At 43.9% G+C, this 24,825-nt stretch overlaps 1 protein-coding gene across 3 annotated transcripts in view; it reads left to right on the top strand.

Annotated features, from left to right (window-relative positions):
• Positions 1–24,825, top strand: part of GNAO1 (G protein subunit alpha o1) — a 299,044-nt gene that overhangs the window by 255,839 nt on the left and 18,380 nt on the right. Inside the window, exon 8 of one of the 3 annotated variants that reach the window (XM_073307482.1) lies at positions 2,601–18,543. The exons of the other annotated variants lie outside the window; for them this stretch is intronic. Within the exon in view, the coding sequence (XP_073163583.1) occupies positions 2,601–2,788 (188 nt within the window). The 3' untranslated portion in view covers positions 2,789–18,543. Of the gene's footprint in view, positions 1–2,600; positions 18,544–24,825 lie in introns of those variants that run through there. 3 annotated transcript variants of the gene reach the window in all.

Raw genomic sequence — 24,825 nt, 5'->3', positions numbered from 1 at the left:
TTAAGGAATTCCTAGAGCTATTTCTAATGACGTGGAGATGCTGATAGTAGGTAAAATAGAAAAGAATGGAACTTAGTTTTATAGAGAGTCTTTCATGCTAAAGGAATCTCAATACAGGGACAAATTAGATACTAGTGGCTAGATCATCTGTGGCTGCTGAGGCCTCTGCCAAATAAAAAGGAGGAAAACAAATGTGGCTGTGAGCCCTCTTGTAGCATCCCAATTCTGGGCCTGGCTGGGAACCATGCCAGTCCCTCTCATAACTTAGAAGACCCTCAAGACCGTTCTAAATTGCACCAGTCGCCCCCAGCCCTGAGGCACTATTCTGGCAGCTGGGAACTGTCAGGAGGTCAGGGAACCTCAGCCCCACTCCTTTTCCCCATCCGCAGCCCCTGTGCCAATAGCCAGGAGAGGGGTGGCATAGGAGTCAGGACATTGGTTCTACGTGACCGTGTAAACATCTCGCCAGAAGGCAGGCTCCTCGCTCAGGCCCCCATTCAGCAATGCACTTAAATATGTGCTTCACTTTAAGCACATGCTTTGGGATTTAAGCACACGCTTAAAGTTAAGCTCAGGTTTCAGTGCTTTGCTGAATTGGAACTTTAGGGCCAAAGTGAAGATGTTGATGGGAGAAGCTTATTCATGTCCTCAAACGTTCATCTCGCAAATGCCACAGAACACAAACCACCCAAGAAACACCTGCACGTTGGCCTGGTGGCATGGTGAAAAAGCAATGTTCAAACAAAAGGGGTCTCTGCTGCTACACAGAATTCATTGATGAGCATATAAATCAAACAAGGGGGTTTTAAGATCAAGAGTTGGTTACACAAAATTCTTTTATTACAATGAAGATCCAAATGTGCATTAGTCCTGCTGACTGGCACAGAACTATTAGAAGAATGCATCCACAAAGGGGCCGTTGTATTCTAAGGCACTGTCAGTTTCTTTCTCCTTAATTTACCCATGCTTTCAGCGAATCCACAATCCTTGGCAAAGCCGTGTCAGGGTGACATGGGCACATTTCATCAAGAGTCACAATACTTTATCCCCTATTGCCCTCAGTGGGAGTCCAGTGGCTACATCCTTGTGCGTCCTACTGACAAGTTTTCCTTTTATAAAAAAAATGCTCATATGTATATTGGCACAAACAAAACCAAACCAAACCTAGGGGTCAGTCCTGTAAGCCTTACTGAGGCCCCAATTCAGCAGTCTGTCTCTGCCTAGCATTACACATAAGCACACGCTCAACTTTAACTACGTGCTTAAGTTCCATTGAATTCATTAACTTGTTTAAGTGCTTTATTGAACCAGAGCTTTAACCCCTGCTCAGGCAAAACTCAGCCATGTGCAGGCCCATCTCTGACAACATGTAATAATATTTCACATTTATAAAGCACCTTCAGTCCAGAAGGAATCCAGAGTGCTTCCCTGACTCGAAACAGTGGAATTATTCCTCTCCACCCCCGCCCAACAATGAAACACAGTCACTTCTGGGAGTTAGTGAAATTGCTGTTTGACAATACACCAGTTCAGGACAAGAAATTAAGACTATTGTATCCAAGTGGAAATGTACATCCAAAGAATGTAATTATCTAACATAGAATCTGGCCAGTAAAAGAATGAAAAAATAAAATCCATATAAGCAGATAATAGGCTTTTGGCGTAGACATTTGGCTAGGGAAGAGGTGTAAACCCTTGTGATTTATTTGACACAATCTAAGCTATATTTCCACAAGCAGATGCCACTGTAGTGATGAAGGACAATTTCTGGAACCGATTGAAAAATGGGAAATTTGGGGGTGAAAATTCATCCATTTTTTCCATTGACATTTTAAACGTGAATGACATTTTTTCACAGAAATTTTGAATTCTTTTGACCAGCTATAGAGAAGGTCAAAAAAGATGGGCTGAATTTTTCATGAATATTTTTGCAAACAGTTCATCCTGGCTTTGAAATTGGAAACATTGATTAAAAATGTTGTCAAACAAACCAAAATTTGGAAAACATTGGCCAGCTCGAATAACAGACGCTTTTCTGGACAGGCTTCAGAGTAACAGCCGTGTTAGTCTGTATCGCAGAAAGAAAAGGAGTACTTGAGGCACCTTAGAGACTAACCAATTTATTTGAGCATAAGCTTTCATGAGCTACAGCTCACTTCATCGGACAGTCGCTGCTCTTTGGCAAGATTATACAGAATTCCTTCTGCTTCCCTCTTTAAAATGACTTCAGTGCTCATTGCCCTCTACCTCTATGCCGCCCACTATCCTGTCATTTTACCTTCATGCACGATCATACAGGGTACCAGTAATCCAGAAAGAAAATATCATTGGGATCACAAAGTGGAATGGTTTCATTGGCAGGAAAGCATCTGCTCCTGTGCTAATTTTACATCGGTGTAACTCTGTTATCTTCACTCTTGCAAGTGAGAGTAGGGTCAGACCCATAGATTATTTCTTAGGGTACCCAGTAAGAACTGGCCATGTTAGGACAATGATATAATGCTACTAAATTCCCATTGCCTTCAGTTGAAGCAGATTCGGGCCCTAGGTTTGGGACTGTTTTAATGCGTGCTTTACTTTCTTCTTGGCTTCTCTTGTAGGCTCTAACTCTTTCACTGAGGCCGTGTCCTACATCCAGTCTCAGTACGAGAGCAAGAACAAGTCCCCCAACAAGGAGATCTACACGCACATCACCTGCGCCACTGACACCAACAACATCCAGTTTGTCTTCGATGCTGTCACGGATGTCATCATTGCCAACAACCTGCGTGGATGCGGACTCTACTAAACCCCGCTCGCTGCTCTCCCCACGCTCTCCAGGAAACGCTCTCCCGTTCAGGTTGAAGGGTTGCTCCCTTTTTTTTTTTTCCCTCCAGAAGATGAAGTTGAAGAAGAAATTACATAATCCCCCCTCCTGGCTCCCAAGAACCTTTGCAGAAAATTCTGCTTTCCCCTAGTTGTCTCTCCCCCCACCCCCTTTTTTTTAATCCCCCCTGTGTCTCTTTCCACCATTCAGTTTTAGGATTGGCAGCCCATGTTCAGGATACTGTAGTGCAGACTACTAGAGCCACTAAAAATGTATTTCAACTACCAAAAAAGGCTCATTTTAAAAAACAAAAATCAATTTTTCAACGCCTTAAAAATATTTAGCATCAAAGTAGCAGTTTCTTCGTAAACTTGAGGGATATTTTTAATTCTCGTTATTTTTCTTTCATTCTTTTTGGAAACTCCAGATGCACAGCACTGACTTTGGAGACCCAGTCGGGCTCCAGTTTCTATCCCAAAGTTGGAAAGGTCAGGTTAGGTGGAGTTCTGAAATTTTGCTGGGGCAGGGAGGGGCAAACGTTTGAACGACTAAAACAGACCGACTGAGGTTTGCTAGTGTCTTTTACTAAGAAAGACACAGTAACAGAAGCTACTAAGCATTGTGTAAAGGCATTCGTTACCAATAACAGTTTTACCTCACGCTTTCAAAATTAATGTTGAATATATTTCTCTAGCATGGTTTCGATAACCCATTTGTTACTCTAAGTTCATCCTTGTTCTCTTTGCTTTACTACAGAGCTACTGTACTGTAAGTGGGCAGTTTCTGGACATTCATGGGAACACTCATGGAATGAGACAATAGTGGCAAGAACTGTTCTGCACAAAGTTTTGAGTAGTACATTTCCTAGTGTAGCTAAAGGAGTACGGATGTGGATGGACTCATTCCTCAGAAGGGAGAGTGAGTGGGCATGGGTGTCGGACTGGAAGGCATGAAGGGACACTTTAAAGGTCCCTCAGAGGTGATCAAGGCACAAGAGACATTGGGATCAATTTCCTCCTGCGTCCGAGCTCTGTTAAATGCAGGGTTCTCTAAGAGCTAGTTAAGACTGCTGGGTGCAGTGTCAGCCTGGCCCCAACTTATGCCATTGGCCTAAGGGCCCTGAGGGGTTTTAGGCAGAAGATTAGCATGGAGAAGTTGTGCGCCCCCCCCCCCCCATGCCCTCTCCCCTCTCCTATGCATGTCCAGGGGAAGGTGACTGGCAAAGGACCCAGCGGTGCCAGGTTTGCATCAGCAAGAAGTTTCCCTTCTCAAAGGGACATTTCCAAATGAAATCTGTCCACTTTGCCCTATGTGAGCAGTACAAAGTGGACAGAGCAGACCAGAGACTGTGGCCCACAACCAGAAGTAAGCATCTCAGGCCCCATAGGGGGATGCCATAATTCAGTCTCTTTTAGGACACCAGGTTTTCTAAGGCTACTCATGAGTATGTGGGGGGGAGAGTGGAAATCAGCCTGCTTTGTGCGTCGAGTGTGTGTATGTGTGCGCACACAAATCACACTAGGCCCCTAGCGGCGTCTTTAGGTGCCTAAATGCCTTTAAAATTAGGGTTCTAAATACTTAGCTTCTTCAGCAATACCAGAAGCATGCAGTTCACTTGTGCTGTTGCTTACCAGTGGCCCCATGAAAAGCAATGCTAGACTTTTGTGGAACAGCTTTCAATTTTCCTGAACGATGGGCCTTGAATTAGAAAAATAATTTGCTTGGGGGGTACCTAGCAGTTCCTCACAAATAGCTCGGTGGTTTGAGCATTGGCCTGCTAAACCCAGGGTTGTGAGTCCAATGCTTGAGGGGGCTGTTTAGGGATCTGGGGCAAAAATTGGGGCTTGGCTCTGCTTTGAGCAGGGGGTTGGACTAGATGACCTCCTGAGGTCCCTTCCAACCCTGAGATTCTATGAATATAAAAGCATTCTCGATTGCTTTTCCCAGTTGGCTAGTGGACTCCTCACTCTGATTGGTTCTTTCCGTTTAAGTGGTGAGGGGTCAAATATTCACACCCCGTGGAGTGGGACAGCAAAGACTGATGTGATACTAGACTGCTGGTAGCTGTCAGGACTGAAATTGGCAGTGGGCCAGAGGTGGTAATTTTGGATGCGGGGGTGTTCAGATCCAAGGACTGAGTTTGGTCCATGGTAGAGATAATGGCCAGCCACAAAGCTTGGGTCTGGATCCCAAACTGTCCCACAGATTGGTAGTGCTCAGCTCTGGGACTCTGTGTGGGGCTCATGTCACACACCTCTATACACTGATGTGCACAGGTGCATGCAGCCATTTTTCAAGATCCCTTTTCAGTGTAATGTTTTAACTACGTAGATGATGCTATGGGTTGTTGATACTCTAATGTAATTTTCTTAGGAAAATTGGGGTAGGGAGCTGATGCGATCATCATGATGGAGCAGGAAGGGAACGTGAAAACAGGAGAGGCAGGGGGCAAGGGTGTGGAGAAGAGAGGCTTGCAGAAGTGGAGGGGGAGGGAAGGGCACTGGTGATGATCAGGAGAACAAAGACTGGGGCCACTGAGGGGAAAGCAGATGGGGGTGGTGGTACACCAACAGCTTGTTGGCATTGCCAGGATGCTGGAGTGCGGGGGGCTCTGCTGCTGTTGTACGGCTGCTGGCCATGGCTTGAGGAGGAGTGGGAGTTCAGGCATGCTCCCACTGCTGGGGGTGAGGCCTCTGGGGGAAAAGGTTTCAAGCTCTGCCCCAGAAGGCCTTGTGGAGGCCCTAGTGGTGGCTCTGGGCGGAGGGCACCTGCTAGTGAACAATGCAGGTGAACCCAGATTTTAGAAAGGTCTCGGGGGGCCCCCCAAAACCTTGGCTCATAGGAGAGAGCAGGGAGGACCATGCTGACCCTTAACTCTTTACTATATTTTGCATGTGTACCCATAGGCCTGCCCATGATCCTCATCTATGTGACCTCTCCCGGGAAGTTTCTGGACTGGGTTACAGTCTCGCGAGATTACACTGGTCTTCATACAAAGATAGCTGATGATTGGCTGAACAGGACACTATCAAAATATTCTTCACGGTTTTTTAAAATGTATTTTTTCCTATCCATTTATACTAACTGCAAAGTGCCAGACTAGTTCTTAGATAGCAAGAACCAGATCAAACCTGTACCGTTTCACAAGCGCTAAACGCTGGGTTCTCTACTGGACCCAAACATGCCCGATCTTCGGAGACAGTCATAACAGAGTAGGGAGTATAGCTATATGCTACAATGTTTAGCACTATATAAATGCCACAGCAGGGAGACACATATGAATGCAAAGAGCCTTGGTAGGTCTAGCATTCTTTCTGTGGGTCCTGGCACGAATGCTGTACACTTACCTCGTGTGGGCTGAGATTTCCCTGGGGCACTCTGGAGTATCTCAAACCCCAATAAGATCTGGATTTTCATACAGCTTGTGTCCCCAGGCCCAGAAAAGATAATGCCAGACCTGACTGACCTGCACAACATAGTAAGTAGGGTCCTGTTTGGGTTCAGGATGTGGGAGTCAGTGAAAGAAACAAGTATGGCAGGAGGGGAGCAGGGAGCTGGCATTGGGAACAGAAACGTAAGGTTGGGAGAAGGGAGACCGCTCTGGTTGAGTTGGCAGGAAGGCAGGGATGAGGAGAAGAGTGATATTGGGAGGGCTGGAGAAGATTCACAGTCTGGGAAGATTTAGATCTTCCAGGTGAACAAAAAAGTGTGCATAGGGTATCTGTGTGACTAAAACTGCACCAATAGTTTATCCGGATAGTGTCCTCCGGCTGCAAGAAATTACCAGGGCAGCAGTTACCCTATGCAATTATATCAGAGCTTATGCTAATATATAGCTGTATAAATGATAATCAAATAGTGCTACATTATTAAATAATATCTATCATTTTATAGTCACGCATCACTGCCCGCAGGGCAGGTATCTGCAGTAACAGCAAGAGTGGTTCCATTGTACTGTAGTGTTGTCCCTGGCTCATCACTGCTGAAGAGGAATAGTCTTCTTTCTCCCCGCACTGTAATATCCACGTTCAGCCTGAAACTCAAAAGAGCTCCCCCAGGGACAGCATTCATCAAGAGTCAGCCAGCAGGTTTAGTATTCCTGTGCCAACCTTTGAGCCTCAGTTGGCGGAATCATGGAGTAGATTTTTGTATAAGTCTTTGCAGGATCAAGGCCTAATGTATCCCTGTGAAATCAATGGAACTACTCAGGGCAGTAAACTTAAGCAAGTGGGTGTAGGTTCAGGGCCATAGTCAGGTAGTGGGCAATGTGAAAAACAGGTCAACTACAGGGAAGCTTCATAGAGTTTAAAGCCAGAAGGGACCAAGTTAAAACCACTAAAACAAATGGGCCATGCTGGCTTCTTGGTTGCACACCACTGATTTCAGTTAGATTGTACAAGGGAAAATTTAAAGTTGGCAGCATCTACAGATAAAATGAAAGATAACTAATGAGCTCAATTCCTTGCCTTCCTGTTCAAGATGACATACAATAGGAATCTGGAGGCCACTCTTTCACTGGAAGGCTTTTGGGAGCCAGGAAGCAGGGATTTTCCTACACCTCCCCCCAAGCTCCTCCATCCCCTCTCAGGGGTCAACTGGTTACATACAGTGTTGCCAATTTAGTCATTTTCCAACACGCACCCCCACCCCATAAATTTGAACACGCCCTCTAATTTCAATTTTTGAGGAAAGTACTGCCGGGAAATAAGCCTACATGGTCCCAAAAGACCACCTCAGCTCTCTGGTTTTTAGAGGTGATTTGGCAGATGAGGATGGCAGGGATACCCCTAGTAAAATGTTGCCCTTGGGCAAATTAATTTGTACTGGTTTCTAAAATCTGGGCCAAAAATTTCAATATGACACATTCAGTACATTGCACTACACACTGGTGCTGATGACTAATGTGAAAGAGATGGATATAATTTAAAGAACAGAGCTATGAAATAACATCCATTTATCTAAAAATGTATAGATAGATACTGGGGCATACACACACGCCTATATATAAAACTATTTAGCATAAAGTGAAATGCCAAACATACATAGCATAGAACACCAAAGACTTTATCTCATTACAGCTGATAGAAAAAGCTTTGGCCTTTATTGAAGTTTAACAGAAGCAGCTGCTCAGTAGCACATAAAATTTGGGGCCTTTTTTTTTTTCCCCCCTCCCCATTGCTGGGGGTAGAGTATTATCCTGTTTAGTAAGTACAGTAATTGAATCGGTGTTCTTATTCAAGATGGCTCTGAGGCATCAGGCCTGATTCTCCACTGCCCTGCACCTTGTGTGGGGTGGGTGCCAGTTGTGGCCAATCTGATGGATAGCATTTTGCACCCACTTTACGCTGCTGTAAATGACATTGCGACATGCAGGGCAATTGAGTGTCAGGCCATGGAGTTCTTATCTGGGATTAGATCCAGATCCAAACCTCTTCAAAGATTCAGGGGGTTTCAAATACAGTGTTCTGGGTCAGAATCATCTCTCCTGTAGGTTTTTTGCAGGGTGGCAAATGGGCTGTGTGTTATGTAATCAGCATGAATTGATCTCCGGGGGCTGAATTCTATTGTCCTGACTCAGAATTTATTCAGGCAAAGTTTCCAATGAACTTCATGGGAGATTTTGCTTGAGAAAGCTGTCAACTGCCGGATTTTGCCCTGGTTAATACAGGAGTCTGTAATGAACACTATATTCAAAAGGATTTTAAAAAGAGATTTAAAACCAGAGCAAATTGGGGGGGGGGGGGGGGGGAAATACACCACTCAACAGCCTACCTCAAGAAACAATTGACCCAATGTGGTCCCATTTCAGTCTCTCCCATATTTGTCCCTATGCATTTCTGCTTTGCGCACACATGGATGAATGCATACACAAAATGGAAATTTGCATACTTGTATGTCTGGAAACCTAATTAGTCATGTGCAGGTGTATCAAATCTCATTTTGCACTCACCAATCAGATCATTTGTACCCAAAGGAGGCTTCACCATTAAGCATGCACAAATGCACTGTGAAAATTAGACCCACGCTGGGTACTTCCCACAGCTTTGCATAACAAAGATGGATCTGATGGAGGGAGAACTATTATTTTTCCCTGTTCTTTGAGTTTTTGGTCTTGGAATTTATCCTTGGCAGTGTTTCAAAAATAATAGGGTGAAATCCTGGCTTCCGTGAAATCAATGGCAAACTCCCATTGACTTGAATGGGACCAACATTTAATTCACAATGCCTTAAAGCAGTGATTCTCAAACTTTTGTACTGGTGACCCCTTTCACATAGGAAGCCTCTTAGTGCAACCCCCCCTTATAAATTAAAAACACATTTTTATATATTTAACATCATTATAAATGCTGGAGGAAAAGCAGGATTTGGGGTGGAGGCTTACAGCTTGTGACCCCCCCACCCATGTAATAACCACATGAACCCCTGGGAGTCCCAACCCCCAGTTTAAGAACCCCTGCCTTAAAGGGAGTCAGTCTCCTTTGGGCATCTGATCCCCTTCAGAAGACCAGCCAGGAAGCATCTTTCATGGTTTCTATGTTGACTGGATATAGGATCCTTTTTAGCCATGCATGTTTTCTTAGACTTTTCTTCCCTTTTTCTAGAATTGCTGATACTATATGGGGTTTCCAGAGTAAAATAGATCAGGGTGAAGTAAATAGTTGGATTTAAATTAACCTGGACTAAACTATTATAAACACAATAGTTTCCTAAGTGCCATAATAATGCATTTAAACACAAACATGGTAGAGTCCAGTAGGTTGAGCTCAGGAATGGGAGCTATGCATTTGGTTCCCACAGCTTCCTCTGTGTCTCTGGGCTAATCACTTAACCTGCCTGCCTCTGCCTCTCAAATTGAAATTGCCTATAATTCTTATCTGCCTCACAGAAGAGTTGTGAGGATTCACTAATAAATGTTTGCATAGCACTTGAAGGTGAAAAACTCTGTGCAAGGACTAAATATAATTATGATTTCTACTTGATGATCTTCTATAGACTTTGCCTCCAAAATCCATCCCAATGCCTTACTCATCACTAGACTCGGTCATTCCTCCCAATTCTTTTCCGTGGGGGTGGGGGTTGCCATGAGCAGCCAACCTTTTGCCCAATGCTTATTCTTTCTTAAGAAACAGTTATAAGTGCAGGAACTGTGTATAACTAAAATAGTGAGATACAGTCGTCGTCCCCCTGCCCCTTACTAAAGCCCTCGTTGCACAATAAGACAGTCCCTGCACAAAGGCTGCATCCTTCTGCCTTCAAATCCCTTACAGGCCCCAGAGTGAGTTATTTTTATTTATAAACAAAAAACACACGCTCACCGTGTAGCATGTACTTTGCATTGGTACTTGAAATCACAACAAAATTATGTTGGGGTGGGGGGGAAGAGGGATGGCATGACGTCTAATAACTAGTGAAAATCAGCTAAATTTATACCACCCTGCTCTTGGATGCTAGTATGGAGAATGGCCACAGATGCTTTTTTATTCTACTAGTGTATCTTGAAAAGCTCTGTATGTTTGGAATGACTCCAGTCCCCAGCACCATATCGCTAACCCCTATGAAGATGTCACACTGCAGGAGTTGGAATGGGCTGTCAGCATCAGCAAAAACTATCTGAGGCCCTTGACTTGCCATGCCTTCGGTAACAGGGTTCAATTCCTCCGCTGGGGTGAGTGAGCCTAGATCCATTGAAATCAAGAGAGCTACGCTGATTTATGCCCAGGTTCTGTATACAGCTGTTGTGCAGTTAATGGTCATGACTTTGAAGCATGTAGTAATTACATAGTCCTGCCTTGAGTTCAGGGGACTGGACTAGATGACCTATTGAGGTCCCTTCCAGTCCTACACTTGCATCATTCTATGATATGTTTTCTCCATGAAAATGCAACCATCTATGTACTTGGATTAAAGCCATTGTGGTTTCATTATATACAAAAACACTAGGTTAGAGCGAGGATTTGAATGTAGGCACATGAATGCTTACTTGTGGCAACCTTATTCACAATGTTTAGTAACTTATTACGCACACAATCCCATTGATTTCAGTGGGACTACTCATATAGGAAGGTGCTACTCACCATGGGTAAAGATGGCACAGTTGGGGCCTCAGTAGTAATAAAATGGTACTGGAAATTTATATACTGATTATTAATAAACATTTTGACAGGCAGAAGTCACACCTCCACTTTTACTTACAGCCTGAGGAGCCTAGTCTAGAATCAAAGAAAAGTAAAAGATTTATTGAGTAATCTAATCCTGCCACCGCAGGATTATACCCTACAATTTCTGCTCTAGAGCTTTGTCCAATCAGCTGGGCAGTCTTCCACAACCTCCCTTGGAGAAACTGGTCTACTATCAAACTGGTCTCTCTGTTTGAATAGTGGGCAAACTTCTAAATCTTCCTTTGCCTCATTTTATCCCATCCCTCTTTGGACCAGCTCACGCCCATCACTATATTTAGAGCTAGCAGAGAAGGAGAGAGATGCAGACACAAAAGGAGTGGATAGAAACACAGCTGTCTGCTGTGCTCACTTTATTGTTCTTGCAGCAGAAAGAATCTAACACGAAAGTGAGGCTTTGCACTGGGCAGTGCTCAAACATTTAAAGAGACAGGACATCCCAACAGTAGGCTGCCTTCTTTTGCAATCCCATTTGTTTGTCTGGGACTCACCTCACAGGCTACCCAGAATCCCCAACAGCAATTGCACACACAGACCCAAATTAAGCCTTATCGTGCCTCTGACTTCAGTGGAGCTGTGTCCACTTACACAACAGCTGAACTGTGTCCAAGCCATGTCCCGTAGCTGTTCCATGACAGTGGAGAGTGGTCAGTATAGGGATGGGATGGAGGGTTCTGCTGTATTGTCAGTCATTACAGTTTTGTTTTACAGGACACAAATACCCATGTAATAACTCCATAATTATGTAATGGCCATGTGCTGCGTAATTATAAGCTAAGTTCTAAAGGGAGTAATTATTTGGTAATGTCTTCAAAATTACTATTATGGGATTTAAACCTGAAAAATTACATTCTGTATTACAAAGCCTAAGTAGAACAACTTCTTGGCTAATACACACATTTTACTTCATTAAACCTGTCATTACATAGTAATTACACTTTCCTGCAAAGTTACAAGGAAGTGACATGTCAGCCCTCTCTTCCTGTTGCCATTGGAGTCTGTGGCAAAACTCCTTTTACTTCCTCTAATTTTGCACTAGTTTAACTATTGATGTTTGAAATCATTTCAAACAGACATCACCACCACATGTTCTCCACAGAGGATGACTGCACCAGTCAGAGGGACCATGAATGATGGCGTTGCACCAGGCATTGTGTAGTGAAGTTCCCAGATCTGGTGCAATCTTGCGAATCCAAGAACCCCTGGGGCGGCCCCATGGGTGGTGCCAGGTAGGGTCAGGGCATGCACCCCTTTGTGCATTGATAGGCAGTTTGAGCACGTGCTGTGTCAGGTGTTTCTGTCTATCCTGACAACATGGCCAGAGAGCATGCAATGCCGCTTTTGAATATACTGAGCAATAGAAGGAAAGCCAGATCTCTGCAAGATTAGGGCATTTAACACAAAGTCACACCACTTTATGCTCAGGATTTGGTACTGATGGTGCATACGGAATGCCATTAGCTGCTTCAAGTCTGCCTATGAGACTCCTGACAGAGTTATTGCTGATTTAGATCAGTGTAAATGGGAGGAGAATCAGTTTGCCCTGACTTCAATGGGAGCAAGAGCAGGTCTTAGTGAGTACATGAGTAACTACCAATTAGTCGCAGAGGATTAATTTAGCCATATAGTTAGTTATTAATGATGGGAGTCTACATGGTATTTTCTCTTAAACTATACATAGCTTTTTTTTTAATTTATAACTAAATAATCCACAGCCAATTCTAATAGTTGAATAGTTGCTGTGTATGAAGGTTGCGCCCTGTGAAAGAATGTATTCTTGTAACTGGTTCTCAGTCCGTTGGTACAATCATCAGCCAAACTGGATATTTTGCTTAGAATGAGACATGTAGAGTGTTCATTTTCAAAAGCACTGTGTGTTGGCCTATTTCTGTTGGCTAAGTGACACCATTCTAAGTGACTTCAATGGGAGCAGAAAGAGTCCAGCACTGAGTGCATTTGAAAATCCTACCCATTCATCTTCTTTCATCTTTCAGATTTGTCCTCCACTCTATGGCTTGCAATGACATGGAATGAATCCAGGTTGTCCCTCTGGAGAAGGATCTGAGAGGGCAGCAGTTCATTAGATATTCCATGGTTTGAATGTCTTCTCCATGGAAGCTGCCTTTCATTTTCCAATTGTGTAGTAGGTAACTGCAGCATCTGTATGAGGTTCTGATGGAGGGTACGCTATGATCCAGGTCTTATGTGGGGTGGTAAAGGCAGGAAGCTGGTCTGTAGGATCCGTAATCAGGTCTTGATTCTTGACCCCACAGGTTTCCTACTGCTTCTGCCACTTGTCTTTTCATGACAAATCCCATCCACAATTCTTGTTGAAGTATAAACTGTCCTGCATCTCAGCATCTAGATGAATCACAGAACGGATTCTCTCTCTCACACATACACACACACTCTTACGTCATAAAGTGACCATGTCAACCTCCACCTTTAAACAAAGGCTTGCCAACATTACTGAACCCAGTGATGTAGTCACTTCAAGTGCAGTGCTCTCACCAGGTCTGCCCCTGGGAAGACTGCAGGATGCAACCTCAGAAGTCACAAAATTTGAGTACTTGCCAGAAATCATGAGAATTCCACAGACAGTAACAATGGGCCTTCGTTGAACGAACCACACAAGCAGCAGTATCCTGTGATATCTGCCCAAGAAACAGATGTATACTAAGGGACTGATCCTGCCCACATTGAAGTCAATGAGAGTTTTGCCATTGACTTCAAAGGAAGCGGGATTGGTTATTAATGAGGTTGATTGGATAAAAATAGTACAATACATGGGACCACAATTTCCTCTGTGCCAGGCAGGTGAATCTTTAGGAGGGTGACCAAGAATTCAAGACATGTTTGCGAGGGGAATAAATATAACATGCTTGATACGGAGAGGTCGAGCTCATGGAATAGTGGTTGCTCAGCACCTCTAAGGATCAAGCCCTTAGACTAGTTCCTCCCAGTTTGGTCACACACTCAAGCCCATATTACTTGTGTACCATCTCCACAGCAACCACATCACACGTATGTGGCAGAGTTCCTGAGAGGCCCACCATTGCTGAAGAAGGGAAATACAAATAGGTCCAGTTTAAACTAAAGAGCTGGCCATGTTTATGCCCCCATTTCGTTTTCCATCAGGAACTATCAGAGGGGAATACAGTCTTATTGTAAGTTATGGTTTCTGAGCTGCTGCCATTATAGGGTATCGTGGATGTTGGCAGATGCAGGCCCGTGACCCGCATAGATATTACACTGGGAATGTGATTCTGAAAACAGACAATTCTGTGTTCAAGCCAGCAACGCAAGAACTCACTAGAGGGACCTTTCACTTGCACTGAAAAGTATGGTGAACTTGTGCAAACTGCAGCAAATTCAGGCAAAGCTATTCATTGCCGCTTCCTGGACAGTGATTTTTTTTGTCACAACCCAAACAGGTTCTTCACAAACATAGCCAGCTCCACATTACTGATCTAGAATCAAAACTGAGGTCTTTTCACTAGGACCAGTTCTAGATTAAAGGGGCTGTCTGGTGCCCAATGCTAGAGCTACTATAACTTGGATTTCAAATTACTAGTGGCATTGTGCAAATCTCAAATGCAGTGGATGACATGGCAAGGGATCTATCCCAGATGAGCAAGTAGCATATGATTCATAACAGTGAAATGTGACACAGCTCTAGACTGGATCTGTCGCAGCAGAAGTTAAATGTGTTCATCTCTACTCAAGTTCCTTCTATCTCCCTGCAGCAGTACCTCCAGACAGGGACACAGTGAAGGACTGTTAATACATTGGATGATATTTGTTTGCAGCTGCCTTCACAGTGCCCTAGAATAGCCAGCCAGCTTTTCCCTGGCCTGGTCCAGTCATTCTGTCCTTGTGGGCATTCAAGATCGATTTCCCCTTTGTACCTTGCTGTAGCTCACGCTTTGCATGGACACCAGCAGTCGCAGAGACAGCAGCTGTTCAGATATACCAGCCACTACAGGGCAGATCAGCCTGCTCCTTTCTTTGTACTAAGCACTAATGGAAGTTGCCTCCTTCCACAGCTTAAATACTGACTGAGATACACATTTGGCCTTTGGGTTGTTGGGACAAGCCACAGAAAACAAAACCTCCACACCCTGTTCTGTCATACAGGAGACCCACAGAGAAAACATATTGACATGGGAGAACCAGGAGTCTGAATCTGACCAGAGCCCAGATAGTCACTGATAGGATCCAGTCTGAAAGCAATAGTCCCTAGAGACCAGTGAGCTGCTGGCACTGCCCGTGGTCTTGAGAGTGGTAGAAGTACATGCTTGCTTAGGAGGGTCTATGATCCTCCCCCTTGGTTTGGTTTTATTTTTACTCAGAGGGGTCCACTGTTCCACTAAATCAGGAATACATAGTTCACAGCGGAAATCAGTTTTTTTGTTATGCTCTGCCTTATAGTGGCCTCATTACAATTAGATCCCTGTTGATCTAGGATATATGGTATTTAACTGCTTCTCTGCCAGTGCACTCCTCCAGACCCCAGAGTGTGTTCTGCGGGGGCATTCTGTTGCACCCACTACGATCTCACGTCTCTGGTATGGGAGGTGTATATCTGGCTTGTGAGGCTGCAGTGGGGAATTTAATGCCTTGTCTTTTCCTGTGGATCATTTCTACCTCCCACCAACTACAATGGAATGAGGTGTAGCAATACCTCGAGTACTGTGAATTCCTCCCCACTGAACTGGCCACCTTGCTGCCTTTGCCATCATAGCCTGCTCTTTCTTCTCTAGGGTCTGGATGCAGTCCCAGATATACCCAATGCGCTGGCCACGCCTCTCAGCATAAGGTCGCAGACCAAGCCAGTCAGAGGCCCAGGCAAGGAAGCATTATGAAATATCAGCCTAGCTCCATCGAAGTGGCTTGTGGAAATCGATCAATAAATAGATCAGATTTTCCTGACCAAAAAATTACTTGTAAGTGTGGGCTTACCTAGCACTTGTTTGATCACAGGTATCATATTATTCCCAAAACAGAGTGTCTGAGGTACTTCAGAACAACTAGGAACAGGGTTTCAGAATGGAATAAAAGGTTTTACAGCCTTAGCTGTGGCATCCTGACTGGTAGTACCATAACTGGAAGACAGGTGGTCCAGTGGATAGGGAGTTGGGAGACATGGGTTCAATTCCTGACTCTGGATGTAAGGTGGCACAACAAGCCAACGGTGTTACTTCCAGTTACATTAGCAATGAAGTGATCCTCTGAACAGAAGGATCCACAAGAACGGCATGGCACTGTAGCATACCTCCAAAAGACAAATGGCCACTATTGGACCTGAGTAGGTTAGAGACACAGCTGGGTCACTTCTCCAACTCCAACACTGGGATGTGGCCTCTAATAGGGAGACCTCCATTTTGCATGCCCAAGACCCGCCTTTGCACATGTCCAGCAGACACGCTAGGGGTGCAGATTTGGAGGCTGAATGGCACTCCTTGTCAAAAGGTGGCCTTGTGTGTCTCTCTCCGATTTCCCCCAGTAGGTTTCCTTCAGAGCCCTCAGTCATGCTGAGATAAATAGCTGAAGGCAGGCCAGAGAGCTGCTGACACATTCCAGCAGCAACAGAAGGATATCACAGTACCTGCCCTGAAGCACTCCTGCCTCTTAGCTGTGACTGCTGCTGTTTTGGTGATCAAAGTGGGAAAGAAACTTCTCAGCCAGCACCCTGTATTCTGGGATGGAAGGGTTTGAGAAGAATCTGGAGTTTGAGCTGACAGGACAGTTGATTGTTTCCATTGAGCTGGCTTCCCCTGCAGTGTGAGCTCTGCAGTAAGAAGGGGTTGGACTTTTACCCTTTGCCTTGCATGTTAACCCTCCAAAGACAGGAACCTCAAAAACCATCAGATATCCTTGAGACATTGGAGGAGACATTCAGAGGGAGGATGGGCAACTCCAACTTAGGGGATGAGTCAGAGGGCTGTCGGGGGAGGGCAAGTCACACTCTTCCCTGCCAGGAGAGATGTCAGAAACAGGCGCGGGAATAGGCAGTGCAACTCCCTGGCCCTAAGGAGAGAGCTAGAGGAACCATTGACTTCCTTGCTTCATGTGACTACCAGAGAGGAGGTGTAAGGGATGGCCTGTCATGGGGGCTTAGCTCTGTAAGTCCCACAGCCAAACTAGGCAGCATGATATCGTGAGGGGACATGGCAATGGGAAAGGGTGAATGCATTTCAAAGCCCACTCCACCTCATGGAAAGGGGAGGAGGGAATGGTGGTCAGGGAAGGTGAAGGTTTGCTGCCATATATTTTTTCCCCCTTGAAGTGCTTCTAGAAAGTAGGTTTATGGCCAACACCCAATTGACATGTGATGTTAACAAGTGACACTGTGCCAATAGCCCCTCCCGCCCCGGGGGGTGACAATGAGACTTTCACTGCTGCCTCGGTAACCAGACTAATCAGCATTTCCAGTGCCACGCTCACTGGCCAGCACTGACTGACTGGACAGCACCCCGGTCTTGCAGTCCATTTTATGCTTTAGCCGGGGACAACTGCGGTCCCCCACAGCACACCTATGGTAATAACTTAGGGCTGAGAGGACTCCCAACTACCGGAGGCAAGGACAACGGCGAACCTGCATTTCATAGGGCAGGCCTGATTTGTCACAGGTCTCTCCCACAACGGTTGTGCCCGGCACTTAGGGCAACAGGAGAGTCACCCATTTATTCCCACAATGCAGCACTGTCATGGGCAGATGATGCAAATGGGGCAGACAACTTGGGGTTTGGAGACACCACAAAACAAACGGCCCACACCAAACTCGAATGTAGATCTGTTTAAGCCACCCCTTACATGCTAATTTGGGAAACAAATCGGGATGTTTAAAGACAGGCCCTTTACTACATTGAAAAAAAAAAGTGTGTTCTTTACCGAATGTATTCCTCATTTGTTACCACCTGCGCCTCCCTCTGTAATCTAGGCCCTTGCTCATAACGCTCCCCTGGCTGAGGTAAAGTCATAGAATCTCAGGGTTGGAAGGGACCTCAGGAAGTCATCTAGTCCAACCCCCTGCTCAAAGTAGGGCCGATCCCCAATTTTTGCCCCAGATCCCTAAATGGCCCCTTCAAGGATTGAACTCACAACCCTGGGTTTAGCAGGCCAATGCTCAAACCACTGAGCTATCCCTCTTCCCCTCATCCATTTTCCTTCTCCTTTCTCTCCCCCACCCCGTCCATTTTCCCCTCCAACTAAATAGAGAAATAGCAGCTTTTAGAATCATACACATCACCACCGTTTGTTTCTATTCACCGACAACTATGGCCCATAACTGTCCTCCAACTTCCCCACCACCTCCCCTCCCCACAGCAGCACCCGGGGCCTTTTTGTTTTTTAAGGAACGCTGACGTCTGCTAAGATTTTTCTTTTTGTCGATTCCTTGCTGAATCTTTTCTTGTGCATGTTCAGTGGCCCAACTTGTATTAACTGTAATTTTGTACGGGGAGTGACTGTCCATCTGGTTAATAGATCGTTAGTGTTTGTAATAATTTATTGGCCGTCAGTAATGTATTTATTAGTTACAAAATGTTAATAAAGTGCCAGCTCTTTTCTAGTGTGAGAGGGTTTTATTGCGTCTCCCTTTGAGGCCCTAGAAATCTCTGAATTAACAATACACACGCACACGGAGCTGCTGCCATGACACTGATGGAACCGTCACTCAGCTGCTACAGATGTTTGCCAGAGCTCCAGGCTCTTGGAAATATGGAGCTTTAAGAGGATGCTGACAAAAGGTATTTTTAAAATATGTACATCAGATCTTTGTCTTTTGAACTTACCCTTGTTTTCAATTACTCTGTGGAAGCTTGAAATTGAAGGCTGTTTCCTTACAAAAACTATTTTAACACTGTGTGGTCATGTCAGTAAGATCATAAACGCCTGGGTGGGTGGTTGTTGTCAGAATTTGGGGGTATCTGTGTATATTACTTACATGGTGAGCCAGTATCATCTGTTGTCTTGCACAATGACCTGAAAGTCTGAAATAAGCATGTACATTAAATGCAAAAAACCCACCCTTACATTAATGCAGCATTAACATGGATAATTTGAACACACACACACACACCCCTCAAGAAATGCAAAAGTTAAGCCCCTCATGGCAGTATTAGCTCTTCATCTACATGATTCAGTACCCAGGCCTGCGGGGTGACCTAGGACAAGTCACTTTGGTGCTCTGTGCCTCAGTTTCCCCATCTGTAAAATGGGGATAATGATCCTGACCTTCTTTGTTAAGCTACTGATGAAAAGCACTACCAGAGTTAAGTATTATGCGGACTATTACACACATTTGAACTGGTTTAATTTAAGAATTGATTTTAAACTGGTTTATGCAAGATGGACACTTATTTCAATTCAAACTCAGCTTATTTCGGGTTAGCTTAAGTTGATTAGAAACAGATTGGAGCTAAAGCAAAGTAGGACTCTCAACCAAAGTAAGAGAGAGTGTCCATGAAGGGATTTGCTTCAGTTTAGCTAAACCAGCTTAATTAAACCAGTGCAAGTTTATGTGTAGACACAGCCTCAGCCAAAATGTATACATGCACCATGGTTTGCAGTCCTTGTGTATTCTGGTCATGGTATACTTGTACACATGGAGGGCAATGTGGCTGAGTTAAACTTTAACTTCCTGGGCTTTGTTCTAATGTCTGATCTTTTGGAAAATGCCTTTAGCAGATCCAAGTGGAGATTTCAACACAGGTGCTGTTTTCTTGGTGGAATAATACCGCTGGGTTTTCCATGTCATGATTGGCTCTAACTGCTTAGGACAAGGGGTTGCACATTCATCCCATAAAACAAACAGAACATTATTATAAGCCATTATCATACAGAAAGCAGCATATTTGTTCACTGATGCTCTGTAGATCATAGTTTGATGGACATGGTGCAATAGCCTTTGTTTTCCTAGGTCTATAATCTGGTTATGTGGTCTTCTATTTCCAATGTGGTTTTCTGGTTCTCTTACACCTTTGGTCAAAGCTTGTCATTTTGCAGTGGTCCCTAGCACTACTCAATATCCAGTGTACTCATATGCATGAAAATCCATTTAAATATAATGGCATCATTCTTGGTTGGGAAGAAATACAGTTTTCCAAATAAATAGTACGTGTCTACGCTGGTATTATAAAAGTTGTTAGCAGTCATTAACTTTTAATCAATTCATCTCAGCCATTTAATTTTCCTTAAATAATTCATTCATGAACTTAATACAAGTGGGAAGTTTCCCATTCCTCTTAATTCTGTTCTAAGTATGATCCACACTTCTATGGTGGATATTTGTCTTTGCAGCCACAGATGTGAAACATTTATTGACATGGTCTCGAGGATGCTGAACACGTATCTATCGAACTGTGTTTAACTTCAGTAAATCAGGATATTTCCTACCATTACAACAGAGTAGGTAGAGTATTTCTCTCCTTTGAAAACACTTATCAGTTTTGTTAATTTAGATCAAAGGTCTTTTACAATTTGGATGACTCCCAGAAGACACAAAGAAGGATTTCCACCAGTTGCAGTGTAGAAAAATTGAACCTTAACCTTATTGCCACTACCCATATCCAATCATATCATTTTAAACAGATAACCATGGAATGATAGAAATGTAGGGCTGGAAGGGACGTCAAGAGATCTAGTCCCACCCCCAGACTGAGGTAAACCTAGACCTTCCCTGACAGGTGTTTGGCTAAAAACCTCCAGTGGTGGGGGGATTTCACGGTGTCTGTAGGTAATCTATTCAAGACCTCAACTATCCTTATGGTCAAAAAGTTTTCCTAATTTCTAACCTAAATCTCCCTTGCTGCAAACTAAGCCAATTATTTCTTGTCCTACCTTCAGTGAGCATGGAGAACAACTTAATAAAGAGGATGGTGATCAACTATCAGTTTGTAAGCACCTAGAAGATAAAAGGGTTATAAGGAACAGCCAGTATGGATTTGTTAAGAACAAATCATTCCAAGCCAACCTATTTACCTTCTCCGACAGGGTTTCTGGCCTAGTGGATAGGGTGGAAGCAGTAGACATGTCTTGATTTCAGTAAGGCTTTTGCACAGTCCTACATGACAGTCTCATAAACCAATTGGGGAAATGGGATCTAGATGAAATTTCTATGAGGTGTGTGCAAAAATAGTAGAAAGACCATACTAAAAGAGAAGTTATCAATGGTTTGCTGTCAAACTGGGAAGGCTTATGTAGTGGGGACCCGCAGGTGTCTGTTCTGGGTCTGGTAGTAGTCAATATTTTCATTAATGACTTGGATAATGGAGCTGAGAACATGCCTATAAAATTTGTGCATGACCCCAAGCTGGGCAGGATTGCAAGCACTTTGGAGGACTGGATTAAAATTTAAAACCACCTTGACAAAGTGGAGAATTGGTCTGAAATCAACAAGATGAGATTCACTAGAGAAAAGTGCAAAGCGCAAAAGTTAGGAAGGAAAAAAAACAACACACACCACTACGAAGTGGGGAATAACTGGCTTCGTTGTCGTATGGCTGAAAAGGATCTGGGGGTTACAGTGGATCACAAACTGAATATGAGTCAATGTGGCGCTGTTGCAAAAAAGGCTAACAACATTCTGGGGTGTATTAACAGGAGTGATGTGTGTAAGACCTGGGAGGTAACTGTCCCGCTTTACTCAGCGCTGGTGAGACCTCAGCTGGAGTACCGTGTCCAGTTTTGGACACCACACTTTAGGAAAGATGTGAACAAATTGGAGAGAGTCCAGAGGAGAGCAACAAAAACGATCAAAAGTTTAGAAAACCTGACCTGTGAGGAAACTTTCAAGGCCTCCCAAGGAAAAAGAAACATTTGTTTTTGTTGTGCTTTTTTTAAAAAAAATCGTGTCCTATAATAGCAATAAAAAGTTCCAGGCATTGGCACAAGTGGCTCTGAAGTCATCATACGCTATTGTCATTTCAGTTTCACTTGGGGGGCTTAAGTCCCCACAAATGCTGTTTATTGCCTCATCTATTCTTCCTCCATGAGTGATATCCCTTAAATAAAACTGGGACTCCAAAAAGGAACCGGGAAAAATCATATGGCACATCTGTTATGGAAGCCTGAAGAAACCAATCAAAATGAGGTGAGTGGTGGCAGTTTGAGTAGGCTTCCATGAAGAAGCACCACATGCTTTTAGTATTTTTTTTTTTTTGCTGGATATGGATTTTCTGGAGTATGGACAAATTACTGCTCTGCATTTACAGCTGGTCTCTGTTAGAGAACTACAGAGTAAACCCAGGGTTAGTAAGATGAAATCAGACATCTGCTCAATACTGCATGTGACATTCACATTCAAACCACCCCTAGAAGAATTATTCATTACTAAAACATTCATTGTAAACTCCTAAATGTGTAACTGGATCATCTTTTTATTAAGAAATACATACACAGCCTGGTTATTCTCAGCTGTCTACATATGCTACAGAGCCAGAACAGACCAAACATAAGTTAGAGCAGCCCTAGGGCTGCTCTAATTTCAACAGGGGCCAAGCAGGCCCCTAAACAATCCCAGAGGCAAGGTGAAAAGCTGGCTTGTAGTAACCGAGAATCACTAATGGATAACAAAGGATCAGCATTATTAACAGCAGCAACTTCTTGCCCTGCATATACATACATATTATGGCACTGACCGGCTGTTTGCCCAACAGTGGGCAAATAGATAGAAGCAGTGTGTCCTAGTGGATACTGTACTGGGACTCAGAAGAGTTGGGTTCTATTCCCAGCCATTGGCCTGCTGGGTGACCTTGGGAAACTGAGGCACTTGCTCCACGTGTAAAATGGGGTAACGATACTGACCTCCTTTGTAAAGTACATGGAGACCTACTGGTGAAATATGAAAGCTATGTTTTAATATTAATTAGTAGGAAGATATTTACTGGAGATTTATTTTTATCTGAGAGAGGGTTTTTTTTAAATGGGATTCCTACTATTACCTTACTTTGATTTGTGTCGGTATATTGCCTCCTGACACTACCCTGGCCACTGCCAGAGGCAGAATACTAAACTTGAGCTGATCTTGTATAGACGTTACAGTAAATACAAAATGTGTGCTCTCTGGCTGTCAGTCACTGCTCATCAACTTAGCAAAGCTCCTACGAGTTCCACTATAGCCTGTATTTCCTAGGGTGGAAATAACTTTTTTTCAAAATCTGTTGTGATCAGTACTAGCAGCATTTGCTCTTTCTCCATTGAAATCAACATAGCTGCCCCAACGTGCACTTTTACAGAGCGACTATTTCTTTGTCTATTTCACAGGAAACACATGTGGCCATATTTAAGAAGCTCCATGGAAGTCAAATGGAGTGGTGATGTTTTACTAGGTGATCAAGGCAACAGAAGTCCCAGCTGGCCATGGAGCAATACCAGAAATGACCCCACCAGTTGTTCCCCAAATGTGCATAATCTGTTTCTGTAGCTGTGCGTGTAAATTGGCCATTTAAGCATGCAATTACTGAATTGTATCAGCAATTACGGTATGCAACACGCAAATGTAGTGCCCAACTGCACTCAAATTTTTGCACAGGAACTTTTGAAAAGCTGTCCCTTAATTATATCTATTTCAGTGGTCTTTATGTACCTAATGAAAATGGATGACAACAAAATTAACAGCCTCACAAAAGCAGGGCAAAAGGCTTTAGAGGTTGTAGAACAAAGTAGTTATATAAAAGTGCTGAGAATTTCTATGCTGAAACCACCATTTCTACAAGATCCCGTCTGAAACTAACTCACACAAATCATAGTAGGAGCATAGGAGGGTGCCATACTCCGGCTGGAGTAAGATACAGATTGATGGCAGGGCTCCTGAAGGAAACCTACCACCATGGGAAGGAGCTAGGGGGAAGCAAGGAAAAATACAAATCCACAGTCTTCCTTGAGGGTCCTAAACTCTCTGGGGTTTCCCTGCAGATCTTGAGACACTAAAGGTTTGGAGGGCCACCTCTCCCCACCCTTCCCACAGAGGGACAAACTGCTCATCCTTTGATGGGATGATTCAGAGGAACTCCAGGAGTTAAAATTCTTGGAGCTTCCTGGGCCTAACACAGGTTTTTCCCTTCCCCAGTGACACTACAGCCCAAGGAGTACTATATGCGTCATTCTCTGGTTGCATTATAATTACCATTGTTTTTGATGAGCCCCTGTACAAACATCAGGTAACACGCTACTCAGAATGTTCCTGCAGGGATTGAGAGCGAGAAGAAAAAGCATTAAGGATAGAAAGGCAGCATGGGCCAAATCAGTGATCCCTGATGTAGTTGTATTAGACAATGGACTTACAACAGGGATGAATTTGGCTCAATATATTCATTTTCATAATGCTAAAGGAGGCTGAATGTGGAACTCTTTTCACCTATTACTCATACTTCCAGTGCTCATGGCATAATTACGTCTACTTTCAAAGGAAACTGCAGGGGAGGAGCAGGGGGTTAGGTCACATTGTCAAGCATTTTAGGCCTAACATTAAGGTTTTCTATTTTATTATTATAGGATTATCATCAACAACATGTACTAGGAGTAGAAATGTTGAAATGAGGTTTTAAAAATACATCAATAAGACTCGGCTTTTTGGATTTAAACTTTACCCTGAAATGTTGGAAGCACTAAACACAACAGCCTTTGAGCTAGTGCAGGCGAATAGAAAGTGAAATGGACTAGAAACAGAGTGAAACAAACCAATCTGGTCTCAGGGTTCAAGTTCAATGAAGTGCAGGGTAGAAATAAATATGACTGAAAGGGTGTGAGCAGACATAAGGAAAAGTCAACTCCATTTTTTTTAATTCTTTGTGGTTTAATTATCTAAGGGGTTCTTAGTGAGGCCAGTAAAGGATATGT

This window comes from Lepidochelys kempii, chromosome 12, assembly GCF_965140265.1.
Source record: "Lepidochelys kempii isolate rLepKem1 chromosome 12, rLepKem1.hap2, whole genome shotgun sequence".
NCBI classification, from domain to species: Eukaryota; Metazoa; Chordata; order Testudines; family Cheloniidae; genus Lepidochelys; species Lepidochelys kempii.
Note: the sequence above shows the minus strand (reverse complement) of the source record. Positions and strands in the feature narration are given on the sequence as shown.